Consider the following 27,330-nt stretch of genomic DNA (forward strand, 5'->3'; position numbering starts at 1 on the left):
TTCAGTTTAACAATTTTTTTGACCTCTTCTTGGTCTGAATTACCTGGCATCATAATCCAAGAGATGTTTAAATATCCACCACTTTTCTGTATCAGATTCTCTACATTATATAGTACATTTCTTGTCAAAATCCCTATGGTCAGCAACTTTTGTTTTCATTTTTATTTTTCAATAGGGCAAAGCAAGGAAAGAAAACTGAGGAGAAATGGAAAGTGTTCAAAAATATATTAATGTGGTATTAAGTGTATGATAAAGTTCTGCAATGACACTTGGTAATATATATGCCAGACGTACAACACAAGTTTCAATCCAGATTAGGTTAGCATGGGGCTGTAAAATAGGTAAGATTGTGTTCATACTCAAGGATACAGTCCTAGCTCAGTGCTGAATGACAATATCTAGATGGTGCTGTGGTAGATAGGAAGAGTCCTACATTGCCAAAAAAGAAAAAATGTAAATAGAAAGGTTACAAAATCAAAGAAAGATAACATATACCTAAGTGTAAGTGTCTGCACCTCCAAATTAATCTGTAATTTTTTTCTAAGTACAAAAGAAACGTGGTATATTTTATTTCTGGACACTTTAGCACTGTTGCCCCTTTTGTCCCAAGTGGTTAGCCAATATTTGGGGCCTTGTGGGATTGTTTCCTCTAGGAGGAGAAATCAGTGATGAGTCAGGTATATTCTTTGGTGCAATTGTGTTTGTTTACAAAGAATATACACAAAATCCTTTACTGCTGAACACAGTAGGCAGAAACAACAACAAGCTGTTTCCTTGCTTACTATTTTCGAGTCTGCCCCTCCAGTCAGTCTGTGCCTAAGGAGTTCTGTCTCTCTGCTCCCTCCCAGGGTCATGTTCATGACCACTTCCCTCCCTGCTGGCTTTCTGCCTCTAACACACCCACCCAACCCTCTTTCCAAAGAACCTCTTGGTTCCTGCATTTGGCACAGTCCCAGGGAAATCCCTCAGACCACCTGGTTTAGCGCTGCTCTGGCTTTGCCATGTGACCCATGGCCTGGACAGGGATCTCCTTTTGTTTCCAGTTAACACTACATGAAAGGGCATTGAATTGCTCCTTCTAGTTAACCTGAAAGAAAGATGTTTAACACACCAATCGGCTTTAACCAGGTCTGTGATTTGTTTTTAGATCAAAGAGCCATTTGTTGGGCACAATTAACACCTTTCAGCAAATAATATTATAATTTATTCTTAATATCCAGATTAAGTTGTGTCTATTTATACATTCTGTAGTATATAAAGGTAATGGTTTGCTATACTAGTTTTTAACTAATAGTTTCACTTTTTAAATTTATTGAATTAGGTGTGGCACTGCAGGTACCAAACCTTTCCTTGTCCATAAGATCATTATGGGATCTGGTTTCCCCTGCCTCTGAGGAATGTCAGGTTCATAATACAACTGTTGTTGTGATGACAGCTGTTAAAATGGCCTAGTGAAGAGCTTTTATGCCTCTCATATTATGTAATTTATTGCCAGTAACAAAAACAATAGAGTTCCTTTCTTCTTGCTTTATTTATGTGCTCTATCAGTGTGCATGCTCATGCCCACAACATACTCTAACCAACACTTAATTTGTTTAATACACTTTCAGATAGACCATTTCCACAGTCACTTAGTCAAGTCACTTCCAGTGGAATTTTAATCACCAAATGTTTTGATTACTTAACTCCGAAGAGATACACTGACAGGAGGACATTTTGGATTTGCATTAACACCTTAGTGAATGGTGGGGTATTATACTTGTTCAGTGCTGGGAGACTGGATGTTAGTAGGTAGCAATCTGACTTCTCCCTTCTTGCACAGATGGACTGATCGATGGACACCAGCCTATGTGCTAATACTCTGAAAATAATAATAATAATAATAATAATAATAATAATAATTAATAATAAAACAGTGGAAAGCCAAGCTGCAATGGCAACACGTTAAAATTATAGGGTAGAGGACAGAAGAAATGATTTAGACCTTGATCCTGCCAACACTTTCACAGTTGAGTTTCCTCCAGCATATGAGTTGTCCCACCGAAGTCAGTAGAACTACTCGTGTGTGACATTATTCACCTGTAAATGTGTTTGTAGGATCAGGACAGTAGACTGATGAACATCAACTTCTCCATTCAGGTAAGGCTTTCTAACTTCTATTATGTCTGGGTGGCCATAAATGAGGGAGCCAAAGCCATCTTCTTACTGCCACCACTCTCTACTATGTAGAAGTGGAGTTTGAAGGTAGTGGTGAATCAGGGCCAGCATAGTTAGAGAGTGAGCACATAGGAGGCCTAAGAATTTAATAGATTCTGAATGCAGTCCTGTCCAACTGTCCTTAGTTGCAAAGATAATGGGCCAATTAAAGGATAAGAGGTGTGTGAAAGAGTCTCTAGGGCTTCTGTAAGGACTTGCATGGCAACCAGGAAGAGGCAAAAAGTAATTAAAGCTTTATTTAATATATTAGACAATAACTGCTCAATAGACTCTCTCCTTTATTTGCTTTTCAGTGAGGCTGGTAAAGAGAAGTGTTACATAGTTAGGGACTCAACCAGTTGCAGTGACCACAGTACCAATTGTAATAGAATACAAACAATACATAACTTGCAGGTTCAAGCAGCAAAGAATCCTGTGGCACCTTATAGACTAACAGACATTTTGGAGCATGAGCTTTCGTGGGTGAATACCCACTTCGTCAGATGCATGTAGTGGAAAGTTCCAGGGGCAGATATATATATATGCAGGCAAGCTAGAGATAATGAGGTAGTTCAATCAGGGAGGATGAGGCCCTGTTTTAGCAGTTGAGGTGTGAAAACCAAGGGAGGAGAAACTGGTTTTGTAATTGGCAAGCCATTCACAGTCTTTGTTTAATCCTGAGCTGATGGTGTCAAATTTGCAGATGAACTGAAGCTCAGCAGTTTCTCTTTGAAGTCTGGTCCTGAAGTTTTTTTACTGCAGGATGGCCACCTTAAGGTCTGCTATAGTGTGTCCAGGGAGGTTGAAGTGTTTTCCTACAGTTTTTTGTATATTGCCATTTCTAATATCTGATTTGTGTCCATTTATCCTTTTCCGTAGCGACTGTCCAGTTTGGCCGATGTACATAGCAGAGGGGCATTGCTGACATATGATGGCGTATATTACATTGGTGGAGGTGCAGGTGAATGAACCGGTGATGGTGTGGCTGATCTGATTAGGTCCTGTGATGGTGTCGCTGGTGTAGATATGTGGGCAGAGTTGGCATCGAGATTTGTTGCATGGATTGGTTCCTGAGCTGGAGTTACTATGGTGCAGTGTGCAGTTGCTGGTGAGAATATGTTTCAGGTTGGCAGGTTGCCTGTGGGCAAGGACTGGCCTGCCACCCAAGGCCTGTGAAAGTGTGGGATCATTGTCCAGGATGGGTTGTAGATCCCTGATGATGCGTTGGAGAGGTTTTAGCTGGGGACTGTATGTGATGGCCAGTGGAGTCCTGTTGGTTTCTTTCTTGGGTTTGTCTTGCAGTAGGAGGCTTCTGGGTACACGTTTGGCTCTGTTGATCTGCTTCCTTATTTCCTCATGCGGGTATTGTAGTTTTGAGAATGCTTGGCGGAGATTTTGTAGGTGTTGGTCTCTGTCTGAGGGGTTAGAGCAGATGCGGTTGTACCTCAGTGCTTGGCTGTAGACAATGGATCGTGTGATGTGCCCAGGATGGAAGTTGGAGGCATGAAGGTAGGCATAGCGGTCAGTAGGTTTTCGGTATAGGGTGGTGGTAATGTGACCATCACTTATTTGCACCGTGGTGTCTAGGAAGTGGACCTCCTGTGTAGACTGATCCAGGCTGAGGTTGATGGTGGGGTGGAAACTGTTGAAATCGTGGTGGAATTTTTCCAAAGACTCCTTCCCATGGGTCCAGATGATGAAGATGTCATCAATGTAGCGTAGGTAGAGAAGGGGCGTGAGTGGACGAGAGCTGAGGAAGCGTTATTTCAGGTCGGCCATAAAAATATTGGCATATTGTGGGGCCATGCGGGTGCCCATAGCGGTGCCACTGATCTGGAGGTATATATTGTCATCAAATTTGAAATAGTTGTGTGTCAGGAAAAAGACACAGAGCTCAGCAGCCAGTTGTGCTGTGGCATCATCAGGGATACTGTTCCTGACAGCTTGTATTCCATCTGTGTGTGGGATGTTCATGTAGAGAGCCTCTACATCCATGGTGGCTAGGATGGTGTTTCTGGAAGGTCACCAATGCTTTGTAGTTTCCTCAGGAAATCAGTGGTGTCACGGAGATAGCTGGGAGTGCTGGTGGCATAGGGTCTGAGTAGAAAGTCCACATATCCAGACAGTCCTTCAGTGAGAGTGCCAATGCCTGAGATGATGGGGGGTCCAGGATTTCCGGGTTTGTGGATCTTGGGTAGTAGATAGAATAACCCTGGTTGGGGCTCTGAGGGTATGTTGATTTGTTCCGGTGTTAGTGTAGGGAGTGTCCTGAGTAGATGTTGCAGTTTCTTAGTGTATTCCTCAGTGAGATCTGAGGGAAGTGGCCTGTAGAATTTGGTGTTGGACAAGAAGAAGAACTCTACATGGACTCCTCCTGAGGGTCGAAATGACAGTCTGGACCTCTACATTGAATGCTTCCGCCGACGTGCACAGGCAGAAATTGTGGAAAAACAACATCGCTTGCCTCATAACCTAAGTCGTGCAGAACGCAATGCCATCCACAGCCTCAGAAACCACCCAGACATTATCATCAAAGAGGCTGATAAAGGAGGTGCTGTTGTCATCATGAACAGGTCTGACTACCAAAAGGAGGCTGCCAGACAACTCTCCAACACCAAATTCTACAGGCCACTTCCCTCAGATCCCACTGAGGAATACATTAAGAAACTAAGTTTCTTACTAAGGTTTACAATTCAGACTTGATTCTTATTTCAGAGTTACCTCTGCACAGCACCAAAACATGGAATATCAAACCACTGAAGCTAGTAAGAGTTTTGCCATTGACATAACAGAGTGGAACCAGCCCCCTTCAGCATTTGGGAGCCAGGTGAATACATTCACTTGAAACAGGTATTTCTAGTTGCTGTGTTTTATGAATGCAATGTATGTACTTTGTGGACTAAGCCGTTCCTTCTTTATCTAACACCTTCCTGTCGCTTTTCCTGCAACAATCCTTCCCTTCTACTCCCTCAGTATTTAAGTTCCATTCACTTATGCTCTCTTGCACTCATTTATGCCGATTTATCAGGATTTAATTTATGCCAGCACCATCATGTCCCCTCTGAATTTGAAACGTTGTGTGGATTTCTGATTTACCCTTGTGTAAGTTAGATCAGAATCAGGTTTGACATCTACAGCATCTAGTTACACATGTACAAGATGCTTACTTTATCTGGAACTCTGCTAGGGAGCTGCATCCATTCTATGCCTCTGGCGTGAATGTCTCCTTGGGCAAAGAAGGCAAAGCAGCATTTATACTGAGTGGCTTTGTTAGTAAGTACATTTTCAAGCAGGCATTTATCCTCTGAAAACCCATTCAGAATTTGCCTTAGGAACTGCAAGGTACCAACTGATCCTTCTCCCCTACAAGGTACTGTCTAAATTTCCTGAGCAGCAGAGCCAGGATCAGATCAGGGATTACAATGTCAGCAGCTGCTGTAGGGGCAAGACAAGCAGAAGGGAATGGGGGTGTGGCTGCTAGGACTGTTACTTCAGCCCCTTCTTTTACCCCAGGGAGGGCCTGTGTGCACTTGTATATTTTTGTAAAAGCGGTTGGAGAATCAGGATGGTGTAACTCCATCTGTTACACCAGAATTACCATGGAACAGCAGCTGCAGTTTACAAATGCAATCCAGAATATCTGACAAAGAAATGGCTAGAAAGTCATTGGCTTTGGGGAGAGCAGCAACTGGCCATAAAGGTTGAAATGAAGTAGTTCTTCATTAATTATATTGACCAAAAGGGTCCCAAAGCAGATAAATAGCTGATGAAAGTAAATTAAACTTCAATTATCTGGAAAACACTTTGGAATGTGGCATTTGTTCCAATCAGTCAACTGGATTAAAACCGTGAAGGAGTTTAAAAATCAACAATAGAACTCTCAATTTATCCTGGGCAATGGAGAACAGATGGCCGTGGACAATCAACTGAGGTATGTGACGCAGAGGATAACTGGAAGGATGACAAGAATGGCTATCAATAAGCTAGATACATACTGCAAAAAAAATTGTGAGTTTTCATTTGAATTGTTAAAGAATTTGCTTTCAACGTGCTGGATTCCCTAGTCTACTAAGGTCTCTCAGTGGTGCAGAGTGGACTTAAAAGTGCTGGAAATACCCAGTGGAAAGTTCCCCTGGTATAGGGTGTTATAACCTTAGTCCCAGATCTGGACCTTAGCGTCCAAAATATGGGGGTTAGCATGAAAACCTCCAAGCTTAGCTACTAGCTTGGACCTGGTACCTGCTGCCACCACCCAAAAAATTAGAGTGTTTTGGGGCACTCTGGTCCCACTAAAAAACCTTCCCTGGGGACCCCAAGACCCAAATCCCTCGAGTCTCACAACAAAGGGAAATAATCCTTTTTCCCTTCCCCCCTCCAGGTGCTCCTGGAGAGATACACAGACACAAGCTCTGTGAAACTACCCTCTCCGTTCCCAGTCCTGGAAACAAAAAGCACTTTCCTCTTCACCCAGAGGAAATGCAAAATCAGGCTAGCAAATCCAACCCACACACAGATCTCCCCTGATTTCTTCCTCCCACCAATTCCCTGGTGAGTACAGACTCAATTTCCCTGAAGTAAAGAGAAACTCCAACAGGTCTTAAAAGAAAGCTTTATAAAAAAAGGAAAGAAAAAATACAAATGGTCTCTCTGTATTAAGATGATACAATACAGGGCAATTTCTTAAAAGAATATTGAATAAACAGCCTTATTCAAAAAGAATACAAATCAAAGCACTCCAGCACTTATATTCATGCAAATACCAAAGAAAAGAAACCATATAACTTACTATCTGATCTCTTTGTCCTTACACTTAGAAACAAAAGATTAGAAAGCAGAACTACTTCTCCAAAGCTCAGAGAAAGCAGGCAGACAGAAAACAAAGACCTCAGACACACAATTCCCTCCACCCACAGTTGAAAACATCCGGTTTCCTGATTGGTTCTCTGGTCAGGTGTTTCAGGTGAAAGAGACATTAACCCTTAGCTATCTGTTTATGACATAGGGGAACTCAGCTGGGATGGAAAGCTAAAGGAGGAAACTCCACCACCAGCAGCCACCTTCTCTGCAACTCTGTCATAGGGGAGGGAAGGAACAAACTGGTCAGGTGTGTTCTAGGCAGTAGGTGTGCACAAGGCAGGGATGTGATGGAGCAGAACCCTCCACCCCCCAGTCCTTCACTGGCATATTGTCCAAGGAGCTTATACCAATGGCAGAAGTTAGAGTAGGTCCCCTTCTGCTCTAGTGGGGCTGGGTGGCCAAGGATCAGGGAACTGAAGCCATCTCCCTAGTGCAAACACCTTTAACTATGTCCTACTGCAGTTCTGAGGTAATGGTGAATTGGTAGCAGTTTATTTAGTGCTCACTTTCTGAATAAATTTACTAGTGGGAATATTGGCAAAAACAGGGCATTTTAAGCAAGTATTGGAGAATCTGTAGCAAGCAAGCAAGTTTTGAATTGTAAGGGTGATCATTCTCACTAGAAACCTGATCAAAAGTTATGCTCATCCAGTCAACACTCTGTAGTCTGTGTGTCCAGTCAAAGCTATCCAACTCAGTTTCCAAGACTGGAGACTCACAATGAACTGCTGACAAGGAAGCCACAGGCCAAACTAAAATGAATAATAAAGCGGAGGAAGTTGTGATTTGCCCAAGAGCAATTCATGGTCAGAAAGTTAAAATGTGTGGAATAAATTAATCGGTATGTATTATTCAATCAGAAAAGACAGTGACATTTGAATTGTGATAGGGACTACAGGCCCTAGTCAGGTATTGGTCCAATTGTGCTAGGCCCTGTACAAACAATGATAAAAAAGGCAGTCCCTGCCCCAATCAGCTTCAGATGCTCTGGTTGAAACCAAAACATTTAAAAGATACACTAAAGAAAATAAAAAACACAGCAAACTCCAAGAGTATCCTGCTTGGAATTCTTAGTCCAGGCTTCTGTAAGCTGACATGTAAGAAAGGATTTCCTTCTTGTTGGGTTACTCTTGCCACCAATCTATCCTATTAATCCTAGATCCAGAATACCCTTTCAAAACCTGCTCTGAATTGCAACTAGCTGGCTTCTTCCTAGGAAAGTATAGACTGTGTCAGTGCCAACCTCTTTCTCTCCCCCAGTTGTATTTTTTTTAAATATCAGATGTAGTAGCCTACCAGCTTGTATGGCAGCCCTGCCATCTCCTTCAACTTTCCTGTACAGGTAAACTTTTATTTATGTGTGCCTGAAACTAAGCATATAACATAACAGAGTATGCCTAAGAGTGCTGGAAAACAGTGTTCTTCTAATTCAGCAACCCACAGAGAGTAAAAGAGATGCCCAGCTTTACATTATGATTCTTGTTTAGGAAATGTCAGTGTTAAGAGCAGTCATTTAAATCAGTGTTTCCCAAACTTGGGACGCCACTTGTTTAGGGAAAGCCCCGGGCAGGCTGGACCGGTTTGTTTACCTGCTGCATCTGCCCATTGGCCTGGAGCAGCGAACCGTGGCCAGTGGGAGCCGTGATCGGCTGGACCTGCAGACGCGGCAGGTAAACAAACCGGCCTGGCCCACCAGGGGATTTCCCAAAACAAGCGGCGTCTCAAGTTTGGGAAACACTGATTTAAACAAACAAGCAGAGACCACCCTCCACTCCCCAAACCTCCCTCACAACAAACTTTTCCACTACAAGAAAAATGTTTGTTTTTCCTTGTTCTTGCCTTTGTCCAGGTCAGTGGTCATACAGGGTTTGTCTACGCTGCAATTTGACACCAATGGCTCACTCATGTCAGCTGACTTGCGCTGCAGGGCATAAAATTGCGATGTAGATGTTCAGGCTCCAGCCAGAGCTCTGGGACCCCATAAGGGGAGAGGGTCCCAGTGCCCAGGCTTCAGCCTGAACCTAAACATCCACACTGCAGTTTTATAGCCCTGCAGCCCAAGACCAAGTCAGCCTAGGCCAGTTATGCGTGTTTAATTGGTGTGTAGACATACCCATAAGAAGGGGTAAATTTGCATTTGTTTCATGCTCAGCTCACCGATAGAAATCACAAGCACCTTTGGAATGTCTGCTTGAGATAGAAGGACAATGTTTTGTAGCAGGACAACCACAGACCCTGCTGTGTCCTCTGCAAGACAATAGTGTAGCCATTTTGGTCCTGGGACATTAAGGAGACAAAGCGGGTGAAGTAATCTCTTGTATTGGACCAACTTCTTTTGGTGAAAGAGACAACTTCTTTTGGGCTACTTTGTGCTCTTCTCAGGTCTGGGAATTAATGGGCCACTTAAACTTGAATGGTCCCTTAATGTGTGTTAACTACGTATGCTAAACCAGTAGTTTTCAACCTTTTTTCATTTGTGGACTCCTAAAAAATTTCAAATGGAGGTAAGGACCCCTTTGGAAATCTTAGACATAGTCTGTGGACCCCCCTGGGGTCCATGGACCACAGGTTGAAAAACACTATTCTCTGGTAACAACAACCTTTCGTGGACCTCTTAGATGTAGTCTGCGGACTCCAAGGCTCTGCAGACCACAGGTTGAAAACCCTTCTGCTAAACAATCTGTTATACCTTGTATTTAGCTGTGACACTGAGTACATTTCCCAGACCTGAAGAAGAGCTCTGCGCAGCTTGAAAGCTTGTCTGTTACTAATGGAAGTTACTCTACCTTGTCTCTACAAAAGAGTACACTTGCTTGAGCTGGATGGAGATGAGTCCACCTTTAATTCTGCAGGCTGTACAAGTAGGTCAGAGCCACGTGATAACAGGTATCTGTCCCAAAGGTTTAGAGGGGTTTGGTCAAGATGAACAAAGAACATACAGGGCCCAAATTCAGAAGCCAAAATCCTCAGGGACACCAGCCAGGAATGGTACAAATGTGTCTTTAAGCCACTTTCTCTCAACAAGGACCCAAGTTAACTAGGGGTTGATTTGGTCCCTGACGTTAGCTAGAGCAGTCTGGTGGCTAGGGTTCACTGGAGCACAGTGTGCTTTAGGCTTGTCTCTCCTGGCTCAGTGTGCCCCCATCACTATGAGCCCCAGGATGGGTTCTGTAGCACTTAGGGGAAGGATGGTGCATTGCTTAAAGTCCTAGCCACAAGTCAGAAAACCTGGGTTCAATTCTATACTCCACCATAGGTTTCCTGTATCATACTGGGTGAGCCCCTGTGCCTCAGTTCACTATCTGTAAAACAGGGATAGTGATGGGGTGTTGTGAGGATAGAGACATTAAACATGGTGAGGCACTCAAATACTACAGTGACGAGGGTCATACAAGTACTTAGTGTAGACAGAGTTGGCTCTGTACCAGCCAAACGCTCCCTCATGCAGCCAGTCCCAGGCTAACCCTTTTGGGCAGTTTTACAGCCCATTTGTGCCAGACCTCTGGCCAGAATGAGGCCTTGATTACTCTGAGCCTGCACTGCATTTGGGACTGAGGGAAGGTCTTTTAAGTTGTGCATACACCACTCAGGGTAGACTTGGGCCCTCAGATGGGATTTTCAAAAACCTAGCTCCACTCCTTTTAAAGGCAAGGGGAGCATTAGCATTGACTTCAGTGGGAGCACAGTTAGACAAACATTGGATACCTTTGAAAAGTCCAGTCATGTGTCTAATTCCTAAACCATCACATAACAGAAGCCAACCTGTGGCCCTGATTCAGCAGCGTCCTTAAGCACACTGCTAACTTTAAATACATACCTAAATAGCTTGTTGACTCAGGGGCTAAGTGGCTACACTTTTTGTTTCATAACTTTCTGGCCTATTTCTCTCCTGGTTGTGGTGGGGCAAAACAGTAAGTAAACACTGGGTTTCTTTAACTGCTTTTTTAAAAAAGCACTTGGGTTCCTGAAATAGCTTAAAATTACTTGCTGAGGACCAGATTTGAAAAGGTATTTAGGTCCTGTACACAGGCATGGCTGTCCTGTAGTGTTCCCTGCTGACCAAGCCTGTCTCTGCTGAGGTCTGCCTCGCTTTTTCTCCTTCACTGAGGGCCCCTTAAGAAATCCAGACATTCAAAACACTCTCTTTCTACAGTCCAGTTTATTAGGTCCTGTACAAAGTCTTTCAAAATGGACATCAAATCTAAGTCTTCATTCCAGTTCCAGTTGGTCCTGGACCCTCCTCCTGAAGGTCTACTATTGCTTTAAAATTCGTTTCTTTTCCTCCACTTCCAAGGTGGACACAGTGCCTCCTACTTGGGAGTCTGTCTTCCTGCTTTTCCAGTACTACTTGCCTGAAGTTTAGCCTTCATCACAGGCCTTCCCCAATTATCTTTTCCTGCTGAAGACACCTTCTTACTCTGTGCAGGGATTTCCCTAGTAGTTGTCTCTTCCCTTCATAAGGCCCAGATCCCATCCCATCCCTTCAGCCCAACTGGGCAACAGGTTATCAGTTCAGGTGCACTGGACTCTGCTCCCTCTTAAAGGGGCCAGTCATCCTGTGATAGTGCCTAACTCCCTTTGATTTCACTAGGAGTTAGATGCTTAAATACCTTAAAAAAATCTGGCGCTAATATACCTCAGTAAACCAGGTTATTGTATCCAATACTGAAATAGTGCTGGGCAAAAATGTAAAGTTATTGGTGTTTGTAGTTATTTAATTAAACGTGTGTTAAATCTTGAAATGATTCTGAGTTTTATTACACTTTTTTTTCCCCTCGAGGCATAGAAGATGTGAATAACATGATACTCAGGTGATATAAATTTACAACCCAAACCAAAAAATATTCAAAGTAAATGCCTCTTAAAACACTTCTGAGTTCTTGTGTTTAAAATGTAGTAATCTGAGACTCCCTGAAGGCCAATATAAGAGAATACATAATTAGAGTAATTTGTACATTACTGCTATAGCCTACAGGTTTTCTTTTCTGTGTCTGTCAGTGTGTTGATGGATTTGTAGAAACAGAAATATGTCAGTGTCTTGTTTTTTCTTTTATTGTACATGAATGTTTGTTCATACACTGGTTTCTATTTTTACTTTTTCAGTGTGCTATTAACAATCTGGTCATATTTAGATGCAGTGCTCAGGAATGAAAGTTCTTTCTTTCTAGGGCAGGATTTACTCCTGCTCTGAAAACTCGTGCATGCTCTCTCTGAATCATAAGTTGGGATGGGAAGACCAAGAAGGATTGCAGAACTCCCATGGCCTGATTTTCAGAGGGGCTGACTACCTGCAGCTCCAACTGACTTCTGCTGGATTTGTGCACTTATGAAAATTGGCCATCAATTGTGGAGGGGTCTGGAAAAAGACAAAACTGGATTAGTGACAAGTATATCCAGGACTGTGTAAACCCACTGACATCCCTAGTTTGCCCCTCATATAGATGGGAAGTGAGGTAGCTGCAGAGGGAACTGCAGCCCTGAGACTTCGGAAGCAGCCAAGCTTAGCTTGTTTCCACAAGCTGGGCACAGGGACCAGGATTTGACCCTGCGGGTGAATATTACCGTACGCAGGTACATTTTCATTTATTAAAAAAAAATCTTCCTTTCAACCTTTTTAGTTTATTACATCGACCTAATCAATCACTTTCTAATTAACCCGTCAGATTCCAGCGCACCTTGCCAAAATTGTATTGCCCTGTTGAAAGAGTTACAGCATGTGGTTATTCAAGTTTCTACTGCTCCCACTTTGATGGAGATGGGAGAAGGAATCACTTTCTGTGAGCCTAAGGGAGCATGTAATGAGACAGTTGGGAGAGGTGCTTTGTGGGGACTGCTGTAGTGGAAGAGAGAAAAACACAGAGGGGAACAAAATAAAAATGTCACCAGAAACCCCAGAAGTGCAAGGGAGTTGTGGAGGTTGGGGTTTGCTCTATTTATTTATTTATTGCCACTGGCTATTAAAGTTATTATTTATTTGTATTACAGTAACATCCAAAATTGCTAATTAGGACCAAAGCTCCACTGTGAGACTGGTAGCTACTGTAGAAACATAAACAGACTTTTCCGTGCCCTGAAAAGCTTATGTTTGAGACTATTCACAAGAATCCACCTCCAGGTACCTATAATGCCAGAGTTCAGTGCATGTGCATGGTGGTCCTCTTCCCACATTATCTTGTGTCACAGAGGGCTGTGAGTATGGGTAGGAGGAAGGTTCTGTGCATACCTTCATCCTTCTCTGTGACCATGGTCATTGCTGCTGGCAGAGCAGTTCCTACCTGTTGTTAAGCTCTGCTGGAGAGGCAGCATTCTGGACAGTGCTCTTGTGATAAGCTGATGCAATGGCACTAGGCACAAACAGATGGAAACTTTGATTTCCCTGCTTTTAAAATGGGGGAATCTTTTATTTGTAATAGTTGCAAAGAATTTGAGCTTGGCTGAAATGGGGATTTTTGCCACTCTATTTTAGGCTGAGGCCTCCACTCTTTCTTGTGCTTCCACTCCTTTCTCCATACTATTTTCAGTTGAATGTAACAGGATTTGAAACAGTCACCCTGGGTGAAAGGCACGTGAATTAACTCATTAAAGGCAGCCCTCAAGACGAGCACTTGTATTGAAACCACAAAGCGCGAACTCACCTTAAGCTGGTGAAATATGGCATTCAGTGCTTGTGCTTCTCTCTCACTCTCCGGAACAAGCCGTATTACTTGATCACTGTTGGTAAGAGAACATTGAATTGAAACTTTAAGGACTTGTTTCAAAATCAGGACCCAGAAATAAATCTATCATTTACAGTCCATATTAATTTTGTCTCTTTCTAAATACTGTTAAAATAACAGGTGCGTCAGAAATCTGCTTTCAAACCTGACGCTACTTAACTGTGCACTTCCCAAGTCCAAGAAGTAAGCTGCTTATAGGTGGGGATGGCAGCATCTATTATTAAGGTTTCCCAACACTTCTCATTATAAGACCCTGTTTTCAGTTGCTTATATCTTTGCCAAACTTAAAGCATATGGGCTGAATTTTTCCATAATATGTGTCTGCTTCAGGCTGAATTTTGTAACTCTTTGAAATCCGCTTTGGACTTAACTATCTTGAGTAATTTTGTATCATCTGCAAACTTTGGCACTTCACTGTTTTCTCCTTTTTCTAGATCATTTATGAATATGTTGAACAGCACTGTTCCTAGTGCAGATCTCTGGGGGACACCACTATTTACCCATCTCCATTCTGAAAATTGGTAATTTATTCCTACTCTTTGTTTCCTATCTTATAACCAGTAACTGATTCACGAGAGGACCTCTGACTGCCAGATGCTGGGACTGGACAACAGGGGATGGATCACTTGAAAATTGGATCAGCAGCAACCATACACTGCACCATAGTAACTCTAACTCAGGAACCAATCCATGCAACAAATCTCGATGCCAACTCTGCCCACATATTTACACCAGCGACACCATCACAGGACCTAATCAGATCAGCCATACCATCACCGGTTCATTCACCTGCACCTCCACCAATGTAATATATGCCAGCAATGCCCCTCTGCTATATACATCGGCCAAACTGAACAATTCCTATGTAAAAGGATAAATGGACACAAGTCAGATATTAGGAATGGCAATATACAAAAACCTGTAGGAGAACACTTCAACCTCCCTGGACACACAATAGCAGATTTAAAGGTAGCCATCCTGCAGCAAAAAACACTTCAGGACCAGACTCCAAAGAGAAAGTGATGAACTTCAGTTCATTTGCAAATTTGACACCATCAGCTCAGGATTAAACAAAGACTGTGAATGGCTAGCCAACTACAAAAGCAGTTTCTTCTCCCTTGATGTTAACACCGCAACTGCTAGAACAGGGCCTCATCCTCCCTGATTGAACTAACCTCGTTATCTCTAGACTGATTCTTGCCCACATATTTATACCTGCCTCTCAAAATTTCCACCACATGCGTCTGACGAAGTGGGTATTCACTCACGAAAGCTTATGCTCCAATACTTTTGTTAGTCTATAAGGTTCCACTCTGTCGCTTTTTTGAAAATTGTCGTGTTCTGTTCATTCCCTTTGAAGCACCTAGCATTGGCCACTGTTGTAAGGCAGGACAGTGGGCTAGATGGAACACTGGTCTGACTCAGTATGGCTGTTCTTATGGGTTTTTTTCCTTTACTTCTGCATTTATCCCCTTGCCTTGTTTTTTTCCTGAGGCATTCCAGGATCATGTCTGCTTCTTTATTATCCAGGAAGATTATGCATCAGAGTGGCCTTTGCTGAGGGGCACTATAGTTCCAAAGTAGATGTGAACCCAGATGCCCAACTGTAGTCTCTGGAGCCTCCAAGAATAGTGTATTCAGTTTGTTTCAGATGGGTCACCAGAGAGCGAGTGCTGCCTTCCGAGCATGCTCCCAACTTCTGCCCAGCTCAGTTGTCAGGGACCAACTTAGGTTTCTAAATGTGATGTACTGTCGCTAGAATACCGGGCAGGCTTGTCCCTGCTACAGGACTGCATTATCTATATCTGTGTAAATAGTTATTTAACAGAAAAGGTGCCAGTCGAATATGTGGAGAGTGCCTGGGTTTCACAGGACCAATAAGTGGTGGTGTTGTGCAGTGCAAATGGCTTTCTTTAGCTGCTCTTTACACCATCTCTTACCAGACCCCTCTTCCTCTGCGAATGACTCTTCCTCCTTTTGTCTCTTCTCTCCCTTCACCATCTGTTCCTTTCAATTTATCTCTATCTCATTTCTCTTTCCATCCTTTCATTTTGGCAACATCCCTGCTGAGCATTCCTTGTACTGTGGACCCAAGCCCTGACATCCTTAATCAGGCAAAGTCCCCAGTAACTTCAAAGGGTTTGGCCCATAGTTCCACTAGTGCCAGTACTATTTAAAAAAATGAACCTGGCTCAGTTTCACTCTGCTTCTGTTGACACCACTGGCTCAGTGCTGTGTGCTGGAATAGCAAAGGGGTAATCTTATACAGGGGTTCTTCTGCTTAACAGTGCTAAAAATTGGGAGGAAGAAGTGGCAGGGGTTTGGGAAAATTACCCAACGTTTAACTGTCCAGACAGATAAGAGAGAAGGATATTTTACAAACGGATATGAACCTCAGAGTACTAGGAAGGCTGCACTGTATTAAGGGAAATATCTTTCCCAGCTTCACTTATTGTATTGCACTAATTCTCTTTGCTATCACTCACTTCTTTCTAAATATCAAATAGCTATTTAAAAGAGTACTGGACAGACAGGTCTACTGTGTACACAGGACAAATACTGTAGGACTGAGCTGCTTAAAGGTTATGTGCAGAGACTGACTAAAATCTCCACTGGCTGAATGTAAATTAAATAATAAACATTTATCGCTAGTTTCTGGAAGTACTGGGGAGAGGCAGAACATATGGAACAACAATTTTATATGTAAAATAGTTAAACCTGGATTCAGTAGTCGTTACAACTCAGAGTCAACTGATATTATTTAGGTGTGGTTTTCTTTTTCTTTAACAGACTAACATGGAGTCTAAACTGTCTTTTGGATCTGGCTCAGTCGCTATGCCATGCCTGACTTGATTAAAGATCTGCCAGAGAAAGGAAAATGTCAATGGTAACATGGCTGGTTGGGACAGATTAATTGTTTGATACATTGCTGGAAAATTGCTGTGACCAGGGCTTCTCCTAGAGAGTGCAAAGAAAGCACTTTAGTGTACTTCATACTGTCAGGTTTTTATGAAATGATGGATAATTCAACCTAGCAATCCAGTTTCATTTTCGTGAATGTAAGATGCAAAGTGACAATGAATTCCTGAAAACAGTATTTTAATACCAGCTTTTATAGCCAATTAAAAAGGCTCAGTAATTCTCAAGAAGCATTCCAGCCTTGTTCTTCTGTAAAAGAGCACAGGTATCAGACTCTGCAGTGCACCTAATACCTACCCATCTGTAGTGGGGCAACGACTCACCAGCACAGCGCCTCCTGCTGGTCATCTTGGGAATTAGCTCTTCCAGCCCAGAGCACCTCTACAGGCCAGTGTCTTGTCTGCCGCTGGTCCCCATGTCCCTCTCGGACCACAGTGCCCCTCTCTCAGGGTTCTGCCCTCTGGGTCCTCCCATCCAGGGGAACCCCCAACCCTCTATCCCCACCTTGCCTCAGTGGCTACTGCCAGTCCCATCTAGCCCCCACTCCCTGGGGCAGACTGCAGTCTATAAACCACGCATCATCAGCAAGGAAGGTTGGATCAGCTGCCTCTGCCTATATCTGGGCTGCCCCTCTGCAGCCCTAGTACCCTTCTATGGGTTCTTAACTCGGCTTGCAGCCTGGGGCTTTGCTAGGCTGGAGCTCCCCAGCTGTCTCTTCCCTTCTCCAGCACTGCTCCACCCTAGGTACCCTCCTCAGCTTCCCAGGCAGCCAAGTCCTTCTCTCTCAAGGAAGTTAGAGAGAGTGTCTTCTGCTGCTTCTGGCCCACAGCCCTCTTATAAGGGCCAGCTGGGACCGGATTAAGCTGACCACAGCTGTGGCTGCTTTCCCAATTAACCTAGCTTTCCCCACTGCTGCCCTCTCCAGCACTGCTTTATCCCCTTCAGGCAGGAGCAGGGTGATCATCCCTCTACACCATCAAAGAAAGCAGTCCTGAGGTTGAGTTTTGGCTCCAGATTCTTTGTACTAACAACAAATCAAAATGTTCTATTAAATACTTTCTATGCAATCACCCTTACTATAACATAATGCATTTAATGTGGGGATTCAAAAGTCTACCATGTATGCCAGCCAGACAACTAACTCTATCAGCCATAGGCTAATGTGGGAGATATATGGTGGATCTATCAATAAGCTTCATAGTCAATGCCATGGTGAGATTCCCAGCATGCACCTCTAGTTGCTGAGAAGAGGGAGGTGTTCAGGGATGATTATCTGAGTGTGATCTCTGGACTCTACTACAGAGCTCTATCTTTCATATTGACCGCTGGAGAGTGGATGTCTGATAATATGAAAATCCTTTACCTAGTCTGGCTGTTGGAAGAGAGAAACATCTGGTTTTTTACTTCTTTGCCCTCCTGGCTGCTCTCAATCCCCTGCCTTTCTTGGGGGGAAGGAAGCTCCTCTCCCCTATGAATAGTTCCAGTGTTGACCTTAGATTTTCCAAGCAACAACAGACAGAAATTGATATGATTCTGGTCAGTTTCATGGCTGCACAAGAGCTTCAGATGAGTGAAACTGAACAGAGTGATGTTCATTACATATTTGAAAAGTCTGTGAACAAAAGAGATGCTGGAACTGTCTACCAATTCAGGAAGTTGGCAATCCATTGATTTATGTTGCAAGGTTATCTCTCGGAGGTAGCCGTGTTAGTCTTTATCCACAAAAACAACAAGGAGTCCGATGGCACCTTAAAGACTAACGGATTTATTTGAGCATAAGCTTTTGTGGGTAAAAAACCTCAGCATCTGAAGAAGTGAGGTTTTTTACCCACAAAAGCTTATGCCCAAATAAATCTGTTAGTCTGTAACATGTCACCGGACTCCTTGTTGTTTTTAAGGTTATCTCTGCAAGCATAAGGGCTAGAAATGTCTTTTTTAAACAAACAAACAAACAAACAAACAAACAAACAAACAAACAAACAAACAAACAAACAAACAAACAAACAAACTTATATTTTGTAGAAATTGATGGTGTAGGACCTTACACTTACCAGGACACATTGTCCATTTACCAGTGGGGAACAAGTGAGTGGAATTTTCAAACTATGATTTCATGGGCTGAATTGAACTTGTGTAAACACAACTGAAGGTATTTGCATACCCTTCTAAGCAAACAGCAATACATTAAATGAACTGTCTAGAAGAGACTGGTGGATGAGGAGCAGAATCCAGGCCTTTGGCTTCCCTGGAGAGTGCTCTGCTACTGAGCAAAATGAATAGCTCTGTTAGCTGATGCCAGCTCTAAACACCTTTTTTCTTTTTTTTTTCCTCCCTCTCTAAGAACAGTACAGAAAATGATGCTCTGCTTTTGGGACGTGGGAGGTGCTCTGTATAGCAAATGTCTGCAAAGGCAGATTTTTTTTCCCCATGAAGTGAGAGCAGCGGCGGCTCCAGGCCCCAGCACGCCAAGCGCCTGTTTGAGGCGGCAAGCTGCAGGAGGCGCTCTGCCGGCGCCATGAGGGCAGCAGCCAAGCTGCCTCCAGCGGTTTGCCTGCGGAGGGTCCGCTGGTCCTGCGGCTTCGGTGGACCTCCCGCAGGCGTGCTTGCGGGAGGTCCGCTGAAGCCGCGAGACCAGCAGACCCTCCGCAGTCAAACTGCAGGAGGCTGCCTGCCTGCCGTGCTTGGGGTGGCAAAATCCCTAGTGCCGCCCCTGAGTGAGAGTAGAGTTATGTTGACCACTGGTTGCTCTTCTTTGAACAGACCAGGTAGATTCAGTGAAATAATACTGCATAATATAGACCCATGTGAAGCTTTTCTGCTGGAGAGACAGGACATTAAGATCATTTATGTCATTTCCACACTTCCTGAAGGAAAAATCTTTTTGTTGTTTTTCTGTCTAGTACCAACTCTGATCAGAGCCCCCTGCAAAACATATTTACACAGCAATACCAGTACAGTTCTTTAGATATGGTTTGAGGGACAGCATGTTATGAATCAAAAGCCTAAGGAGATATTCTAAATGAAAATAAAATCCCACTTGAAAGTATGTGTTCCTAATTGGAGAATGAAGAATGATAGCTTTGAAATTATTTGGTTCTTACAAAACTACTACACACAACTGGTTGTGCATGACAGGAGGTGCAAGATTGAAAGATGCATATGAAAAAATATTTACACTATGGGAGTCTCTAAGGGAATATACAGGATTCAGCTGTGATAAAATGACCAGTTGTTTCATTCCTTTTCTCCCTGTACTAAACACTTCTGCTTGACAAAATCCTAAGCAAAATTGTCTGCTATGGAATTACTTTGTATCTTTCAGTTATTGACACAAAGGGTTTCAGATATAGATTAGGTATTAAAATAAGTACTCTATATAATACTGTAGGAGTACTCTTTTTTTAATCTTAATTTAATTTTAGTCGAAGGCCAATGCTTGGAAAAGGTTACTGGTCCTAAAAATATTGGTACTGGTCCACCAAAGTTTTTTCTAGCCCCAGCAGGTCATGAAATAGGGCCTTTAAAGTGTGTGTATCATCTAATTTAACACAATTCATGCAGTATTTTTGCTCAGCTATGTATTATCAACTGTATAAAGATTCAGAAGTGTTAGAGTATTACTGTCTTCTATACCTTTGTTTCCCAAATCCTGGGTCAGCCATACACTAGTTCAGCCTCCTGGCATGAGTTAGAAAAGCTTGTAGACTGCTCTAAATTATGCTGATTGACAATGTCCCCAAGGAACAGTTACGGGAGCCAGGTATTGCATGGGTGCCTGGCTGCAGTAGCCTACTCCTTTTCTCCTGGGTAGGTCCCTTTATGCTCCTTGCAGGGAAAAGTGTGTTTCATAGCAGCCTCTCTATATCATTGGAGATTTCCTCATGAGGTGATTCTTCCATGACAATAAGAACAGGAGTACTTGTGGCACCTTAGAGACTAACCAATTTATTTGAGCATAAGCTTTTGTGGGCTACAGCCCACTTCATCTGATGCATAGAATGGAACATATAGTAAGAAGATATATATACATACAGAGAACATGAAAAAGTGGAAGTAGCCATACCAACTGTAAGAGGCTAATTAATTATGATGAGCTATTATCAGCAGGAGAAAAAAAACTTTTGTAGTGATAATCAAGATGGCCCATTTTAGACAGTTGACAAGAAGGTGTGAGGATACTTAACATGGGGAAATAGCTTCAATATGTGTAATGATTATATGCTCCATTCTGTGCATCTGATGAAGTGGGCAGAAGCCCACAAAAGCTTATGCTCAAATAAATTTGTTAGTCTCTAAGGTGCCACAAGTACTCCTGTTCTTTTTGCGGATACAGACTAACATGGCTGCTACTCTGAAACCTTCCATGACAATCTATCTTGGCACTTGGGCAGCTTTATCCCTACAGTGTGAGACAAAGTGGCTGCAGCACAGCTAAAGCTTGGGACAATATTTGTACCTCCGCTGTGGTTACTTCTTACAGCTAAGGACCAGTCTGACATTACGAGGAGTTACTGTTTCTGTGTTCAAGTTATGCCAAGCTACTCCAGTTAAGTGGAGCAGATATTGGCCTTTAACCTCCCCCACTTCTAATTCAGTATTTTCTGTATTCCACTTAATAAGGTCAGTGTAGTGCCCTTGTTAAGTGGCATGAGCAGTGACTTATAATGTTGGTAGGGCAGGGGGACCAACCCTTTCTGACCCTTTTTGGGTAGTTTCCCAATAGGGGCAGATGCTGGCCCAAATAAAGATGAGACAGTGAGTTGTGTTGTCTTGGTAACAGCGTGTATACTCTCTGTTTGTGATGTAAGTTATTTAAAAAGGGAGCAAAACTTATTTTTATCTTGCTACAAAGACCTCACTCATCCATAATTTTGAATGAAAATTATTTGCTTGGCTGGCATGTGGGAGGAATGCTGAGGAGGCAAAGATGTGATTGTGTGATGTTGATTAATGTAGCAGAGATGACTTCTCTGCAACATGAATGTGTATGCCAGTTGCCCAGCATTTCCCAATTGCTATGTGTGCATGGAGGAGCGTGCCAGATTAGTGCAGATGGAAACAGGACAGAGGAGTTGATCACTGCGGGTAGGAAACATCAGGGCCCAGATATTCGCTGCCTTCTTCTTTGAACATGTGTCTGTGGCTGTGTGTAAAGCAGTAAGCAGCCCCTTTATCATAACCTAGTCCCAGATTTGGACCTTAGCGTCCAAAATATGGGGGTTAGCATGAAACCCTCCAAGCTTAGTTACCAGCTTGGACCTGGTAAAGCTGCCACCACCCAAAAAATTAGAGTGTTTTGGGGCACTCTGGTCCCCCCAAAAACCTTCCCTGGGGACCCCAAGACCCAAATCCCTTGAGTCTTACAACAAATGGAAATAAACCTTTTCCCTTCCCCCCTCCAGGTGTTCCTGGAGAGAGACACAGAAGCAAGCTCCGTGAATCTAAACAGAGGGATTCCACCCTCCCCGTTTCCAGCCTTGGAAAACGGAAGTACCGAGAGCTAATCTCTCTTCCCCCCCACCCAGAGGGAATGCAAAGTCAGGCTAGTAAATCTAACACACACAGATTTCCCCCTGACTTCTTCCTCCCACCAATTCCCTGGTGAGCACAGACTCAATTCCCTGGAGTTCCCCACTAAAGAAAAACTCCAACAGGTCTTAAAAAGAAAGCTTTATGTAAAAAGAAAGAAAAATACACAAAAATGGTCTCTCTGTATTAAGGTGACAAATACAGGGTCAATTGCTTAAAAGGAATATGAATAAACAGCCTTATTCAAAGAGAATACAATTCAAAACATTCCAGCAACTATAGACATGTAAATACAAAAAAACATATAAATCACTATCTGATCTTTTGTACTTACAACTGGGAAACAGAAGATTAGAAAGGCAGGAGACAGAAAAAATCACTTCTCATAGCCGAGAGAGTACAGGCAGAAGACAAAGAAGTCAGACACAAACTTCCCTCCACCCAGATCTGAAAAAGTCTGGTTTCCTGATTGGTCCTCTGGTCAGGTGCTTCAGGTTACTTTTTTTTTTTTTAGGTGAAAGAGACATTAACCCTTAGCTATCTGTTTATGACACCCTTAAAGGCCAACTCTCCCTTCTCCTGCATTAGGTTGTCCCAATAAAGTTAGTCACAGGAGCTGCTTACATGTATATGGTGGTGAGGGGTTCAGCCTGCCAGCCCAACCTACTCTCTTTTTGTGGCATTCAGACCAACCTTGTGTTGGGTTGCCAACTTTCTACTTGCACAAAACTGAACACTCTTGCCCTGCCCCTACTCCGCCCCTCCTCTGAGGCCATGCCCCATCCCTGCCCCCGCTCACTCCATTCCCCCTCCCTCTGTCACTCGCTCTTTCCACCCTCACTCACTTGTTTATTTTCACTGGGCTGGCTCAGGGAGTTGGGGTGAGGGAAGGGGTGAGGACTCCAGCTGGGGGTGTGGGCTCTGGATTGGGGCCAGAAAAAAGGGGTTCAGAGTGTGGGAGAGGGCTCCAGACTGAGGCAGGTGGTTGGGATGCGGGAGGGGGGTGAGGGTCTGGCTGGGGGTGCTGACTCTGGAGTGGGGCTGGGGAAGAGGAGTTTGGGGTGTAGGAGGGTGCTCCAGACTGGGGGTGGTGGTAGAGATGTGGGGTTTGGAGGGTGAGAGGGGAATCAGGGCTGGGGGCAGGGAGTTGGAGCACAGGAGGGGGCTGGGGTGCACACTCTGGGTTGCGCTTACTTCAAGCAGCTCCCAGAAGCAGCAGCATGTCCCCCCTCCGGCTCCTACACAGAGGTGAGGCCAAGTGGCTCTGTGCGCTGCCCCATCTGCAGGCACCGCCCCTGCAGCTCTCATAGGCCACGGTTCCCAGCCAATAGGAGCTGCAGAACCAGTGCTTCAGGACTTTGCATAGGAAGGAGGAGGGGGTCCAGCTCCAAGATAGAGTTTAGGAGTCACCTGGGCAAGTCACATGCCCATGCATGACTCAAAGTTTTTATAGGTAGCATCCATTGTTTACATGCTACCTTGAATGACCTCAAGTAGACGTCTTCTGTGGATTGGAGCATTCCAAGATCCATCGTCCTTTAAATGTTTCTTGATAAGGTACTCAATTTAGGAACTGACCAAATTCTCTGCTAAGGTTATTTAGAAATCAAGCCAGTACACGGCCAACATTCATAACATTCATAACTTCGAATAATGATACATGCATACAAATAGGATCAATACATTCAGTAGATCATAACCTTTATGGAAATATGTTACATGGCATATGTAGCTTAAAACACATTCTAAGCATATTTCCATAAAGCCTTATGGGAGGTAACATCACAGCATGCATGGTATGATTTTTTATTATGTTTCTTTTCTTGACTAATTCTTGGAATGCTGTGTACATGTGCACAGTAGACCTTGCTGTTCACTTCAAAGGTGCTACAAACATTGGTGGGGTGCTGTGGAGGACTTTAGCTCATTCTTTAAGCTTGTAAGGACTTCAAACTTTCTGGCAAGACTTAGGTCATGTCTACAGTGGGGTTATTTGTTGCTGAAAGAGCTACATTGATGTAACTGCACCAGGGCAAATTGTGGCTTGTACCAGTGCAGATCACCTTGGTTTGAAACTTCAGGGCCAGGTTTGCCACTGCCTCTTGGTAAAACGCTATAGAAATGTAAATGTTACCTGCTTTTGCTGTCGCCACAAAAAAAGAGGCAGAGGAGCGTTTTTTGCTGTAACATAATCTCTTCTTCTACAGTTTTCAGTAGTATTACACTGGTGTAAAAGTGGACCTGGGCAGTGGTGATTCACAGCCATTGCTCAGTTAGGCCTCACAATGCCTTTAAGAAGAAGGCAAATATCAGGGCTCCTATACTGTATGCAGGGAAAATGAGGCTCTGCTGGATTAGTGTTTCAAACTGGCCACCTAAAAGATATGACTACTTTGGAGCCTTAACTTTCTTGTCAGTTTTGCTTATAGTAAAATGAAGTTATCACCCTGCCCTACGGCCATCTTGGCTTTCTTATTATATTTCCTTGGGACCTAAAATTAAGCCAAATCTGTTGACAGAATATAACTTAGTACACTTAATATTGTATAAAACCATCACATTTATATTTTTCTGACAAATGTATAACGATGTAAGGAGAGTTTATATTAAGGGATTAATGATATTTTTTGCAAAGATTTATAATCACTTATTCCAAACACTTTAAGATTGTCCTCCTCTTGAGCTCAGTCCTCATACACGAATCTTCAGAGGTTATAAAGAAGTTGCACAAAATTACTTGGATTTGTTTTCCTGAAGCATAATCCATATACATATATACATATATTTGTATATATGTGTCTCCTTACTATATGTTCCAGTCTATGCATCCGATGAAGTGGGCTGTAGCCCATGAAAGCTTATGCTCAAATAAATTTGTTAGTCGCTAAGGTGCCACAAGTACTCCTGTTCTTTTTATGGATACAGACTAACACGGCTGCTACTCTGAATCCATATAATGTTATACATCCTCTGAAGCTTCATGTTTGCAAAGTGATCTCAAGAGGTGGAAGAGGGCCTACAGTTTTGACAGCTCATTAGAAAACTTTTGAATACTGTGCTTCTTTTCTACTGGGTGTTCTAGATGTGTACAGCCTGGAAATTGATATTTTCCAGGTATCATGGGTTGCCAGTAGTTTTGAAAGTATTAAAAAGGAGATGGGTGTCTCCTGCCTTACAATATTTCAGGTACAGAGTTCTGTTGTTTGGTTCTGTCAAGGTTTCTTTCCCCCACTTTGAACTTTAGAGTACAAATGTGGGGACCTGCATGAATACTTCTCAGCTGAATTACTATCTTAGATCTGGTAATACTGCCACCACCCAGAATTTCAGTGTCTGGGGCACTTTTTGTCCCCCCAAAACTTTCCCCTCCCTGGGTTGCCTTGAGAGGCTTCACCAATTCCCTGGTGAACACAGATCCAAACCCCTTGGATCTTAAAACAAGGAGGAATTACCCATTCCTCCTCCTTTCCCCCCACCAATCCCTGGTGAGTCCAGACCCAATCCCCTTGGATCTTAAAACAAGGAAAAAAATCAATCAGATTCTTAATAAAGAAAGCTTTTAATTAAAGAAAGAAAGATAAAAATAATCTCTGTAAAATCAGGATGGAAAATGCTTTACAGGGTAATCAGATTCCTATAGACCAGAGGGACCACCCCTAGCCTTAGGTTCAAAGTTACAGCAAACAGAGGTAAAAATCCTTCCAAAAGAAACATTTATAAGTTGAGAAAACAAACATAAGACTAACACGCCTTGCCTGGCTAATTACTTACAAGTTTGAAACATGAGAGACTGATTCAGAAAGATTTGGAGAGCCTGGATTGATGTCCCGTCCCTCTCAGTCCCAAGAGGGAACAACAACAACACAAAAAGCACAAACAAAGACTTCCCTCCACCAAGATTTGAAAGTATCTTGTCCCCCTATTGGTCCTCTGGTCAGGTGTCAGCCAGGTTTACTGAGCTTCTTAACCCTTTACAGGTAAAAGAGACATTAACCCTTAACTATCTGTTTATGACAGGTTCCTGCATTGCTCACGTAAGATAAAATGTAAAAGCATTCTTTTCTAAATGGAAGTTGAAATTCTCCTGTAATCCCATCACTCTAGGAGTTGAGGCTTGAAGAAAAACACAAAATATTGCTAAACATGATAAAACTGAAAGAGTTGCCATTGCCAATTACCTAATTGATTTACCATAGTATGTTTCTTTAAAAGGTGCCTACATTAAAAATATCTTAAATTCTAATCAGGTAAGGTACTTATGATATGTTCTATGAGACCAGGCTGTATAATACATGAATTCTGGGGCCAAAATGTTCTTTTAAAGTATTGGCGGTTTGTACAAAAATCTTGGTTTATAGAGGATGAGCTATGTTGACTTCAATTTATATGATGCAAGGTTTTTGTATGAACTGCAAACATCTGAAGATGGGACCTTTTTAGTCCGAAAATTTGTAAATTATGTGCCACTACCCTACTATAGTATAAAATGTATCTGCCTTGCTCACTTTTGCTCAAGGACCAGTTGGCTCCCAACATCTGTGTCTTTCAAAAACACCATTGGCCAGATTCTGATACCCTTTCTCACACTGGACAATAGCTTAATTTGTGTTGTTTTTGCATACACAGAGCGCATACACCCTTAAATCTTAATTACTTTTCTTTTAGAGCAAAAATAAAATCTCCATAAGAACATAAAGGGCCTCTGTTAACTCAGAAGGGGTTGTATTAAACTCAACCCAAGATAGTTGACTGTCTCTGCAGATAGCGGAGTCCTCAGAGCAGTGGTTCCCAAACTTGTTCCGCCTCTTGCACAGGGAAAGCCCGTGGCGGGCTGGGCTGGTTTGTGTACCTGCCCACGCCGCTTCCAGCAGTTCCCATTGGCCCGGAGCAGCGAACCGCGGCCAGTGGGAGCCGCGATTGGCTGAACCTGCGGAAGCGGCAGGTACACAAACTGACCTGGCCTGCCAGGGGCTTTCCCTGAACAAGTGGCAGAACAAGTTTGGGAACCGCTGCCTTAGAGACATAAACTGGTGCAGAACTTTGCATATCCTAATTTGGGCAAGATGTGTCTCCAGCAGGGCCAGCTCCAGGCACCAGCGGAGGAAGCATGTGC

The 27,330-nt window shown here is 43.2% G+C and overlaps 1 protein-coding gene across 1 annotated transcript in view; it reads right to left on the reverse strand.

Annotated features, from left to right (window-relative positions):
* CPA6 (carboxypeptidase A6) overlaps window positions 1-27,330 on the reverse strand; it is a 121,229-nt gene that overhangs the window by 44,809 nt on the left and 49,090 nt on the right. The window contains exon 2 of the mRNA XM_030553241.1: window positions 13,689-13,764. Coding sequence (XP_030409101.1) covers window positions 13,689-13,764 — 76 coding nt within the window. The remainder of the gene's footprint in view (window positions 1-13,688; window positions 13,765-27,330) is intronic.

Source organism: Gopherus evgoodei, chromosome 2 (assembly GCF_007399415.2).
Source record: "Gopherus evgoodei ecotype Sinaloan lineage chromosome 2, rGopEvg1_v1.p, whole genome shotgun sequence".
Taxonomy (NCBI): Eukaryota; Metazoa; Chordata; order Testudines; family Testudinidae; genus Gopherus; species Gopherus evgoodei.